Source organism: Calliphora vicina, chromosome 5, assembly GCF_958450345.1.
Source record: "Calliphora vicina chromosome 5, idCalVici1.1, whole genome shotgun sequence".
NCBI lineage: Eukaryota > Metazoa > Arthropoda > Insecta > Diptera > Calliphoridae > Calliphora > Calliphora vicina.
In genome coordinates, this window is record NC_088784.1 from 1,688,295 (window position 1) to 1,700,851 (window position 12,557).

At 28.2% G+C, this 12,557-nt stretch overlaps 2 protein-coding genes across 3 annotated transcripts; one reads left to right on the forward strand and one right to left on the reverse strand.

The window, feature by feature from the left end:
- Positions 1 to 2,565: 2,565 nt before the first annotated feature.
- Positions 2,566 to 4,672, reverse strand: LOC135961075 (nitric oxide-associated protein 1). The gene is made up of 2 exons (XM_065512545.1): positions 4,186 to 4,672; positions 2,566 to 4,135 (listed from the first exon to the last, which is right to left on the reverse strand). The coding sequence occupies exons 1-2, from the start codon at positions 4,655 to 4,657 to the stop codon at positions 2,640 to 2,642; spliced, it is 1,968 nt and encodes a 655-aa protein (XP_065368617.1). The 5' UTR covers positions 4,658 to 4,672; the 3' UTR covers positions 2,566 to 2,639.
- Positions 4,673 to 5,865: 1,193 nt separating this feature from the next.
- Positions 5,866 to 12,557, forward strand: lolal (lola like). Of its 2 annotated transcripts, none has more exons than XM_065511623.1 (4): positions 5,866 to 6,272; positions 9,694 to 10,081; positions 11,100 to 11,186; positions 11,438 to 12,557. In XM_065511623.1, the coding sequence occupies exons 2-4, from the start codon at positions 9,980 to 9,982 to the stop codon at positions 11,630 to 11,632; spliced, it is 384 nt and encodes a 127-aa protein (XP_065367695.1). In that variant the 5' UTR covers positions 5,866 to 6,272; positions 9,694 to 9,979; the 3' UTR covers positions 11,633 to 12,557. The 2 variants fall into 2 exon arrangements, with proteins under 2 accessions (XP_065367695.1, XP_065367696.1); XM_065511624.1 differs by having other exon boundaries at positions 5,866 to 6,193.

Below are 12,557 nucleotides of genomic sequence, written 5' to 3' on the forward strand. Positions count from 1 at the left end.
GAAAAACAGTTTGTACACAGAAGTACTTTTCATTACAACTAAGAGTGATAAAATGGGTACTATTTGTAATCAGCTCTGGTCAAACACACATGTACAACGCCCGATCACAGAAATTAATAAATTTTTCTTGTGGTGAATATTAAAATCTGTATAGTTAGTACCGCATTAAACTACAAAGAAAAAAACCTCACATGTTTAGAAAAGCAAAATATGTCTATATAAATAAGAATACATACTAAATATTATAGAGTTAGATTAAGGACAAATTCAAAATAATAGAAATAAATAAATCAAAATACATATACCTAAGTTTGAATGGAAATTTGTATGCCATTCTATTCCTATTACTGTTCATAACAAAGTATATACTTTGTGGTTCATAACACAGTGTCACAGAGTATAATAATATAATATTTTTAAGAACAATTTTTTTTTATTTATTTTTTTAATGTTATTTCAGTCACAGCGAATTAACCTGTTGAATAATAATTATGAATTAATTAATTTGTGCTTTGGCTTTCCCATTTGCTCTTGCATTTAATTGAGTTTGTTGGAAGCTTCAGTACTTCGATGAAAAAATTCGACAGCAGCTTTGCACTTACTAATCAGCATAGATGGGGGTAGTGCACTAATTTTGCAGTTTACACTAATACTTAGTGATAGTGCAAAATTAGTGCAATCATTTTGTTCATATTTAGTGCTGAGTTGAAAATTAGCAGCCTCACTAAACATTAGTGATAGTGAGTTAAAAAATGTTTCACTCAAAATTAAATTAGTTGATTTAAAAAAATGCAATCATCAGCTTATTGCAACTTTTTTGTATGCACTAATTTGAATGCAACTTAAAATTTTGCACTAATTAATTGTAGTGCAGATATTTGCACTAAATCTTCGTTTAGTGATAGTTAAAAAATTATCACTATCACTATTTTTTTTAGTGCTAGTTAAGAAATAAGCATTATCACTAAAGCTGATAAAAAATAGTGCAAACTAAATTTTTTGCAATTTTAGTGAGTGATAGTGCAATGCTGATTTCAATCAACATTTAGTGCACTACCCCCAACTATGCTAATCAGTCGGTTAAATTGCTAATCCTTTAACCATCTATAACAAGTGTTATAAAATACAACCCTGATAGTATTGAGTACCAAGTTGGTATTGCGTACTCAAAAAAACAGTCGGTATTGAGTACTGAGTATCCAAATATTCAATACTTTTACACCACTGCAATTTAGTGCTGGAGACACTTTAAATATTTTTAAATCGATCTCCCCATTTAGTAAATGAATTGGGGACTATTATTTTGAAATTAACGGTTCAACTTATTGATATCATAAATTTACAATTTTCCAAAAACTTTTTTTTAAAAAATAAAACTTTTTGCATCTCAAAAACCTTGCCGCGACGCACTCTTCTTGTTATTAACCCTTGATATTGATTTTAAATTCCTATAACTCTTAAACTAAGAGAGAGCACGCACAAATTTTAACGTTTTTGTGCTTATAACTGTGAGATCTATCGTCAACAAAATTATTAAAATGCAAGCTGCATGGCGTAATAATACGCCTGGGCAAGCAGTTTCGATGATCTTGATTTATGCCTATTATTCCTTATATTTAATTCTACATTTGGATTCCTCCAAAACATACGTCGCCAATAAGAAACACAAATGTTGCATATGCTTTGGTAGTTAATTAATATCGAAAGAAATAAATAATGAATATTGGGTACCACAGGGATCGATCCAAGCTCTATTTTTTAAAATTAATGATAAAATAATGGAGAAAGTGGATAAGATAAAATACTTAGGTTTTATAATAGATAAAAACATGAAGTAAAAGATCATCTTGAATATATCTGCAAAAAGATTGGAAAAAATATTGTTTTTTTTTAGAAGAATAAGAAGTAAAGTATCGATGATAACTGCTATAAATATACACACCGTTACAAAAGTATACATACGATCGATTTATTGGGCTTTATTTTAAACATCTATATATTTAAAAATACAAGGCCTGACACTTTCATTCACTGACTCATCAGTGAGTGGGTGAGTAGTGAATGAATGAGTCAGGCCTTGTATTTTTATATAATAGATGTTTACAAAAAAGCCCAATAAGCGATTGTATTTAATTAATTTATTTATATAAACAAATCAAAATAGTGAATATAAAATAATTGAAAATAACCGTTTCAACCAATTTTTCAGGAAATTTAAATTTTGACTGATTATAACTTTTTAGAACAATTCGTTTTAAAACCAGTTTCAACCAATTTTTCAGCAAATTTAAATTTTGACTGATTATAACTTTTTAGTGCAATTCGTTTTAAACGAACGACTTGTCAAAACTTAGTGATCAAAGTGTCCTTAAAGCAATAGTGTAAACATAATTTATTAAACTTCGCTAATTTAGAAATTATTTGATTTCCATTGATGTCAAAATATTTTGGAATTTAACTTACCACTCATGGTGAAGGGTATAATAAAATAAATACGATTTTTGTTTAAATCGACATATTCTCATAAACTATGCAAAAGACAATAAATTAATAGAATGTATACGATTTAAAATTATATAACAATTACTGCTATTTTATTAAAAAAAATTCTTAACAAACATCGTAATAATTTACTAATATCATTTTTTGAAAACAAACGGTTTTGACGTATTATAAGCTAAAGAATTTCGTATTCTTTTGCCAATTAATCGTTCGGCATATGGAACTAATGATGGCGTTCTTAGGTATATACCTTTTGCGAGTGGTGTCCAAGCTCGGAAAATACAATTAACATCTACTGGGATACGTAGGCCGACCCAACCAGACGACGAGAGTGTAATGTCTCCTGAACAATTAAGTTCTTTAGATTTTGATTTTAAAATGTATCCTTTTACAATTAAATCCTCAGTGTGACACTGTAAGCCTGGCCATTTTTGAAGGCGCTCCTCATTTCCCATTGGAACTTTTAAGAGTGGAGAATTTAAGTATTTCTTATAAATGTCCAAAGCATGATCGGTTTCAACAATCATTGTTGGAAGATCAAAGGAAGCAAATACAAATATTTGAACCCAATCCATGTCAGTTGAATCGCTTCTAATGAAGTCAAGTCTACCTAAGCCAGCTAGAAATAAACTCATTCCCGGCTTTAGGCGATAAGAACGAGGAGAAATCATTTGCTTTGGTTGTAACTCTCCTAACTCTTGCGGTGTTAGTAAATTGGTTATTTGTTCGGGATGCAAAACACCTGGTGTGTCATAGACCCATCTAGCCTTCTGATATTCTTTACTTCTCTCATTGAATGTTGTTATTGGTTGCGTTCCCTTACTCATAGCAAAGACGTCATCGACTTCGTCAGTGTTTTCAACAAAAGTGCGGCCAATCGTGCCTACTGGTACAGCATCAGTTACGTTTCCCGATTGACGTGCACTTTCTATTCGTAACTTTTCATTTTCGGCTTTTACAAATTTCTCAGAATTTAATCTTTTAAAACGTTCGTAAACTCGAATTTCCGATGGCCTGTGTATTGGAAATTTTATCATTTGCAGCGTTGTTCCAGGCCATGGACAGGTAGTAGCTTTTCGTATTAAGTCCGACGATTTGGGACGACTATAATCTGAATTCAATAAAACGTTAAACAACGAACTTTTACCCACATTTGTACACCCCAACAAATAAACGTCTCCTTTATATGCCCATATTTTCTGCAACTGTGTAATGAGTTCTTCAATTCCATACCCAGTTTTAGCTGAAATCAGACTCACATATTTCAAATTCAATCGATCGAAACCAGTTTTCAAGATTTCTTCCTTTAAACATTGCTTTATATGATCCAAATAGCTGTTACTATCTCGGGGCAAGAGATCAACTTTATTGCCGACAATAAAAACGGGCCTTTTAGGTCCCAATAATTCATGCAAGCCAGGCCATATTGAGCAAGGAAAATCGAGGAGGTCAACCATTACAATAGCCAAAGCGAATTTATCTCTAATACTAGATATTGTTTCGATGTAAGATTCTGGTGTGACTTCTAAATCTAAAGCTATATTGTAGTTTTTTAGAAAATGACATCTTTGACACGTTATGGTTTTAAGTTCATTTTCCGTTCTTCCCTTAAAAATTTCGGTTGGTAAAAATCCTATAAATAAAATTAGTATTGTTGTTTTTGTGTGAATATAATAATCTAACCTGGACTTGTCTGATAATTACAGTGTAAAATGGCACCACATCCATTGCAGGGTACATTTGAAGCAGGTATAGTTGGATCAGCTGTTCCAAACTTATTTTCCAGCTTTAATCCATTTATTTCTTCACTTGTCTCATTATAATATTCATAATCCTCCATCCAATCTTCTGGTCCTTCCGAACCATATGGATTTAAAGTTTTTTGTTCGTTTTGATATCGTTTTAAACTCTTTTTTACATTATTTTGAAGAGATCTTTTAAGTCCATAACTCATGTATTTCTCTTGAAGCTCTAAATGGGAACTGTAAAAAATGTGATGATGGTTTTCATATCTTTGCTGAAAATGCATCCATGTTTTTTGACGCAGACTTAATTTTGATGAATTTTCGCTTAAATCCGTAGATAGGAAACGAGTCACTTGTTTAGCATTTTGTATATTCTTGACATTACATAGAATTGAATTCAACTTAATCATTGTAATTTGACTTTTTCATTAATTATTATTTATATAAAAAAAATTAGCATCTGGTATAGAGTTGTGACTGTATTGGGTATTTGGGTAATCAGTACTTAATACTATTTATTTTGCCGGTACTCACAACTTCCATATCAAGGCGTATTCATATAAGGTATACTCGTCCCTAAAACAAATACAACTATACAAAAATAACATGCATTTTGTTTGTGTTAAACACCCCAACTATCCAAAAATAATGAATGAATAAAATATATAAAAAAAAATTTTACACGCATGTTTAAAATTTGCATTATTTTTTACTTTTTAATCTTTTTTACACATTCTTTAATTTTGTCACTTTCCAATGCAATCAAACATAAACACAAATTTTGACAGTCGGGGTGTAAACGGCTGATCTAACTAATACCTTATTAAATATACCTTGAACTAGTTCGTTTTTGTTTTGTATTGAAAAACTAAGAAATTTTAGTAGTTTTTTTTTAATAAAATCCGAAAGAGTACATCTTAGGGTTCTACAGTTGAAAGAAAAATTCGAATTTTCAACTCTGCTATTTATGAAAATTATAAAAAAAATGTCTTCGACTTTTTATCATGTTTTAATAAAAATTATATGATTACTAGATTTATTGATGACAAAAACGAATTTTTAAAATTTTCGATTATTCTACTTTTTTAGTTAGCCTTTTGTTTGACTTATAGACAGCATCTGGCGGTGTAATATTATTATTGTTGATGACGTTTATTTTAATTTCACGATGCTTTGACTAAAAGTCGGTGTTATCTCAAACACCACTATTGAATTTGACGTTTGCTTATATTTAAATCTTAGATATTATGTTACCCCCGTCTATACTTGACAAATATTTATCATAACAATTAATGACGTTTATTGTCAAGACAAAGTTGTCTGCAAAAGCACTAACAATTTTGTCATAACGAAGCAATAATACTAATAAATGGAGACTATACCAAATAAATTGTTATCTTGACAATTATTTTGAAGTTTATGATGGGGATTAGGTTAAAATAGCATGTTCAAAATATATTTAGGAACTAATAACTAATTTTAATTACTAATTTATTTATTTTTATCCAATGAAAATCGCTAGAATTCCCGCAATTAGATAAAACTTTGTTCCCTTCTAATCCGATTTTAAAATCGCTAGATCTGACGAAAGAATCGCTGGATATCATCACTGTACACGACTTTCATTTTGTTTTTCTCCTTCAATTTGAAAGAGCCGGAACGGATTATCGGAACAATTTACAGAAAAAAAATCTGAAAAGAATATAAAAAGAACTTGGACAAAAAAAGTACATAGAAAATATACATAATTATATAAAAAATAAACATCAAAAAAGTAACTTTGTTTTGCAAGTGTTAAGCCGAAATAAGTTTTCTTTTGAAAGGAAACAAAAGAAATTTCGAGTGAAAGAAGTGAAGAATATTGGAGCAGACTACAAACGGTGAAAAAAGTACAGTGAAATTTTTCTGAGAAAAAGAAAATTATTGATGTGTTAGTGTGCATTGAGGTAAACGAATGCAAGCGACAAAAAGTACATGTATATTTTTTTTACAAATAATTAAAATAAAGAAGTATATATTGAAAAGGTAAGAGTTATTTAATTGAGTAGCATGAATAGCCAACAAAAATATGTATGCAGCTAAAGTACACACTTTTATAGATATTGCGAAAGAAATGAACCGTTTTTGTATGACGATGTTTTATTTTTTATTGGTGTACTTTGTTGTTATTAACCAAAAAAATGAGTAAAACAAATGAGTTTGTATTGTGTATTAATGTGTGTGTGTATTTTGTAATTTGGAGTACGTACGCAAAAAAAGTATTTTCATTAGAAAAAGGGAGCCCCAAATAAGAGAGAAAGAGAACAAGAGATCATCTTTAAAGACAACCATCTTAAAGTTACCAGACTGTATATAGACAAAATTTTCTTTTTTCACATTATCGAAATAATTAATAAATTGTTTTAAAAAAACTATTATTTTTTCTCAAATGAATTTGAAATGCAAAACAGGACGCTATATGTATTATTTACCATTCCCGCAAATAGACTTTATCATTTATGTAGGCTTAAATAAATTAAATTTATGTAAACAAAGATATGGTAGCTCGTTTTTAACAAATACCTACAAAAACATATACAAATGAGCCCAAGGCGACCTAAAAAACATAATTTCTACTTTTGAATCAACAAAAAGAAGTTGTTTTTCTAGAAATGTAAGTTGGTTGATTAGTGTGAGCTTTATTTAACAAAAAAAAAAAAATCAACTAAAATAATATAATCAGGCAACTAACTATATTTGGAATGAAATTGCTTAATTTGTAGTTTAAAAACACCAATGTATTTAAAGGGGTACTTTGTTTTATTATAATTATTACTCTTTCTTTTTTTTACCTTCCACGTTTTCCTTTTTAATTTCTTACAATTTTATTTTCAATTGCAATTACATACGTAAGTTTACATACACTGTGTGGCAAACGTGTGTGTGTTTAAATGTGAAGTAATGCCATTTGGTATTTTACAGTCGCTGTTGCGAAATATACAGAATATAATATCAGTGAGTTTAAATTAAAGAGAACTGTAATTGTTTCCATATTTTCTTTCTTAAATCCTGTTTTTGTTGTTTTATGTTATTTTAATGCATCAATTCTCTTGTATGTGGGTGTTTTTCTTGTTGTTGTTTTCTTTTAATTTTAATATTGTGCAGCAATACCTAAATGAAGAAGTTAATATAGAATGCTGTAAAATATTCATACTCAGGTCCGTTAATTTGTTTAGTTACTTGAAACAATAGCAACAAAATATGTTTACATATAAAAACAAGAAAAAACACAACAAAGTTTTGTTTTTATTTGATACTAATTAACGTTTGTCCATGTAGATAGATACATATACATATGTAAGTGCATTTTAGAAGAAACAGAAAATATTCGAACAAAAATATTGATTTTTTTCTGCAAGTGCGCCTCCTCCTGCACATTAATCGCAAAAGAAAGAAGAAACACATAAAGTGCAAATAAAAAAAATTAACTATGAAAACTATGCCAAGACACACAAACATACATATATTATATGTATGTATGTACATAAATTTACCAACTGACGAAACAATTAAAATAGTTGTAAACAATATTTTCATCGTCATCATATTTGTTTTGAAAATAACTACCTATTACCTACAGCTATACTAAACTTTCATAACGTATGTAACATACTAATACATAAAGTCGTAAAAGTCTAAAAGACAACTAAATCTGTACCCATACAGATACGTATGTATACGTTCACATTTTTATATATTTCATTTCATGCAAAATCGTGACCACCGAAATTCGATATTTTAATTTCTTTAGAACAAATATATTGTCATATTTTATTAAACAAACCTTAATTTAGAAGAGATCAGACCAATGTTATATGATTTGACGTGGTTTGTTTTCTTACAAAAGACCATCACATCAAAAAAGGATATTTTGGTTTATTTCGGAAATGGTATTATGTATAGCATAAACGGTATTCGGTGTAAATTTGATAAAGCTATACATATTTGATTACAGAATCTATTAATTTATTAGAATGTAAAAGGTATTAATTAGTATTTTATTTTAATAATTTATTAATAGTAATTTAGAAATAACTTGAACAATTTTCAAATAAAAAAATGTGCTACTCATATTTATAAACCAAAGAAATTGTGTAAACTCGAATTAAAGATTTTGTTTAAATGTTATTAATGTCTGCATTGTATCATATCGACTCTATATAATAAAAAATATTCTTATTGATGTTTAATGTGTACATTTTCTCTTCGTACTCCCCTAATAAAGAAGAAAAATCAAACAAAACAAAAAAAAAAAAAAAAATGCCTTTCACTTTTCAAGGCAATTTCTGCACTTTTTAATAAAAAACATTTAAATGTATCTCACGCTACGAGAAATTTGATAGAAGCTCATACGATTAGGTATTAGGTATTTTAAAGAAGATATTATTTCAAACAAATAATACATATTACAATTACAATTGCAGCAAAAAATATATGTATTTAAACAAATTCTTATTAAATTGTAGTTTTAGTTAATTTAAACATGATGCATCAACAATACTTATATGAATTTATTTGTACATACAGTGGTGGCCTTATAATTATAAACAACTTTGCAGCGTGTTTCACCGTTTTTACAGTGTATCTGGGGTCTAACTATGGCTTTGTTTGGAGGACATCTTACATACATACGTTTTTTCATCAAATTGAAATTTGTTAAACTTGGAACTTAAACGTCGATCCAGGGAACTCTATTCCAGTAACGTGAATCTTTTCTAAGCATTTCCATTGCATTATTCCACGATACATATTTATTTTTTTGAGACGTGGTGTTTTTTGTACAATGCGTCTTATTTTTGTCCGTGTGGATATTTCTGCGTTTATTTGCTGTCCAACATCAGTTTAATTCGCGCGAAGACAAAAATTGGTTTCTCTTACTGACTTTACAAATAATTCTATCTTCTGCTGGAATAGTCTTTCTTGCCCAAGGATTCCTGGCTGGGGCTTCAAACTCCATTGCCCTATTGTACAAGTGAATTGCACCAAATATCATTTAGTTTGGAGTTGTTCTGTTCATTCTGATAACACTGTACAATTAACTCCATAATTTTTGGAGTACAGGAAAATTATTATTGAAAGTTAACCTATTGCTTTTCAAATTACACTCAGTTTGTCACTAGTAATAAGATAAGTTTTTCTTAATCTTGATTTTTTAATAAGTAAATTTTGAACTTTACGTTTTATGCTAGATAAATAGTAGATAAAAGAAATAGCACTGCGTATATACATATTTTTTAAAAACATCCTTTCAAATTATAATGCCACCACATATTTTTTTTTTTTTTTTTTGTGAATACATATTATGTTCAACAATAAAGATTTAAAATTTATCTAAAAATAATTACTATTTACTATTGAACCTACTTATTAATTCTACTAGTAATTTTTGATATATAACTCATTTCAGAAGCGTTTGTGGATTGTATGTAACCAAAGTATAACCAAAGATCATTGATTTCTGACTATCGATATTTACACAACATATTTCTATGAGACGTACATATATTGAACATATTTACAGTAAAATAACAACAACAACAATAAATCTTTGGTCTATTCTCCTAGCTGTGGCGCCAACCAATCGAATAACAGGAAAGATCTTGCTAAAAGTCTAAGATAAATAAAAAAGGAATTACTTTCATATAGAATTTACATAAAGATTTACATTTTAAAAACAAATAAACGGCCTTTTAATGATGTCGTCCGATCAACAGTTCTTTTTAAAATGGAACGATTTTCAAACGAATATGGTGACATCGTTTCGGCACTTAAGAGATGAAAAAAGCTTCACAGATGTAAGTATCTACATTAAATATGTATTAATGTTTGTTGTTCGTAATTAATAGATACAATAATTAATAACGATTTAATCACATGTTCTATGGAACGTGAGTGTTTCTTTGTAATGTGTGGACCTATAATTTTTATATTTTAGACATACATACATATATGTATATAAATATAAATCCACTGGTAAAAAGTGTATTTTTATTACAATATTTTATGTGTTATATTTACATTAAGGGTCCTCATGTAAACGCTTATATGCCTCGTAAACTGTGCAATCTGTGCATTTTTATACTCTCGCAAATGAACTGTCAAAAAATGTATGGAAATTCGTTTGCACAACTCGGATAAGTTTGCGCGACAATTTAGACTCGCAAACTTGAATTTATTGTGCATTTGATGAATCAGCTGCTTTTGTTTACTTTTATTAATAAGAAATAAAAATCAAATAAAATATAAAAATTTTGAGCATGTGAAAATTGTGTAACTTTAGAACAGAATGATTGTATTAAATGACATTGTATATGAAAGCATTAACCAACAGCTAGAACATAAATAAAATCTTACAAACTATGTATATCACCGTTTGTTCCAAAGATTTAACTTTCATTCAACATTTTTAAAATTAAAATTTATACAATTTGAAAATTTATTTTTTAAGGCTTTTGTTGAATTTATTTTTATTTGACATTTGTATCAAATAGAGAGAAATTTAATGTATAAACTTGCACAAAATTGAAAAGGTGGGTTCATGAAACACGTCGCGCAAATTTGCACAATTGAACAAATGGGAAACTTAAGCGTTTAAATGAGTACCCTTATTATATTTAAGTGAAATGACACGTTGACATAATTATTTAGCACCAGCAACGCATACCGGCCACAGTTATTCCTAAATACAAATTATGTACTATTATGAACACATTTCGATATTAAACTCTGTCGGTTACTGATCGAGTGCCTGAAATTATACATAATAATGCTACAAACATGAAACTTTCAATTAATTATGTTTATTTTTTTTAGGTAACTCTTGCCTGTGAAGGACAAACATGTAAAGCGCATAAAATGGTCTTATCGGCATGTAGTCCGTACTTTAAGGCATTGCTTGAGGTAATTATATATATATATATATATACAGTCATAACTCAAAATATTAAATTTTTAACATTTCCCAGACTAAAGACTTTATAATTTAAGTTACAAAATATGTTCTACAAAACATAAAAGCATGATATAAAACGATAACATTTTTGTAAAACCAAAGTACAGTTATGTATTTAATATTAATTTTTAAAATGTTCTTTTGAGTTGCGAAAGTGTTTCCGCAAATATGTATAACTTTTTATTATCTTTTTTTACAGGAAAATCCATCCAAACATCCTATTATCATACTCAAAGATGTTTCCTACATACATCTGCAAGCTATTTTAGAATTTATGTATGCTGGCGAAGTGAATGTGTCACAAGAACAGTTACCTGCATTCCTAAAGACAGCTGATCGCCTTAAGGTGAAAGGTCTAGCAGAAACACCCAGTTCTATAAAACGGGAGGGTTGATGGTGGTAAACATTCAATACTTTTGAGGTCCTTGAAAAAGATCTACCTTCCACAAAACCAACAAAACAAAAAATAAGCAACAATACATTTAAAATGCAGCAGCACACGTACACCCGCAAATTTTCTTCACTATGCAATGAAACACACATATAAATTTTATCATTGATCCTCCTTTAAAAACATCTCTTATAACTTGCTCTTCTCTTTCATTCTTTCTCTATCTCTATCCTGACTGTATAAGATTCATTTATCAAAACATCAATAACAAACACCAGCAAAATATTATTTAATTGGAATTTAAAAACTTCTAAAAAATATTAATACATAATTCTATATGATGCAACAACCAACCTACAACAATCTACAAAATTATTATTTATAAACATGAAACTGCAAAAAGTTGCTCTTAAAAAAAAACTTCATAAAAACAAAACATTTTATAAACATTCGATAAAAAAGAAAATATCTTAGGATTCTTATAAAAAAGTAAAAAAAACTCAAATCCATTGCATTCAATTTTAAGTTTTGCTTCTTCTCAAATCTGTGAAGTATTTAGTTTATTTTCTCTTATAATTTAATATTTAATTTGACATATACATAATATCTGTATGTTAATTTCGTATTATAAATATTTTTCATTTCCTTTTTTTAATTTAATTTATAATTTTTATAATATTCCGTGTTTTCAAAATGAAACGTTCTTTTTTACTAGTACTTTTTTATTTTCTCCAAAAAAAAAAAATTGTATTTCATTTCTCAAAAACTTAATCAAGTATATTTAACACTTGAATATTATCATTTAAATATTAATTAAAAGCATAAATATTAATTTTAATTACTATATATTATATATAAAAATGTGAAAAAAAAATAAAAATAATTTAATAATGGAAATAATACATACAAACTTAAATATAAAATAAAA

Bases quoted from the DNA above. Each gene is read 5' to 3' on its own strand.
- LOC135961075 (XM_065512545.1), bottom strand. From the start codon at position 4,657: ATGATTAAGTTGAATTCAATTCTATGTAATGTCAAGAATATACAAAAT. The intron at 4,136-4,185 runs GTTAGATTATTA...TTTTATTTATAG, and splicing joins TAATTATCAGACAAGTCCAG to GATTTTTACCAACCGAAATT.
- lolal (XM_065511623.1), top strand. From the start codon at position 9,980: ATGATGTCGTCCGATCAACAGTTCTTTTTAAAATGGAACGATTTTCAA. The intron at 10,082-11,099 runs GTAAGTATCTAC...TATTTTTTTTAG, and splicing joins ATGAAAAAAGCTTCACAGAT to GTAACTCTTGCCTGTGAAGG. The intron at 11,187-11,437 runs GTAATTATATAT...CTTTTTTTACAG, and splicing joins ACTTTAAGGCATTGCTTGAG to GAAAATCCATCCAAACATCC.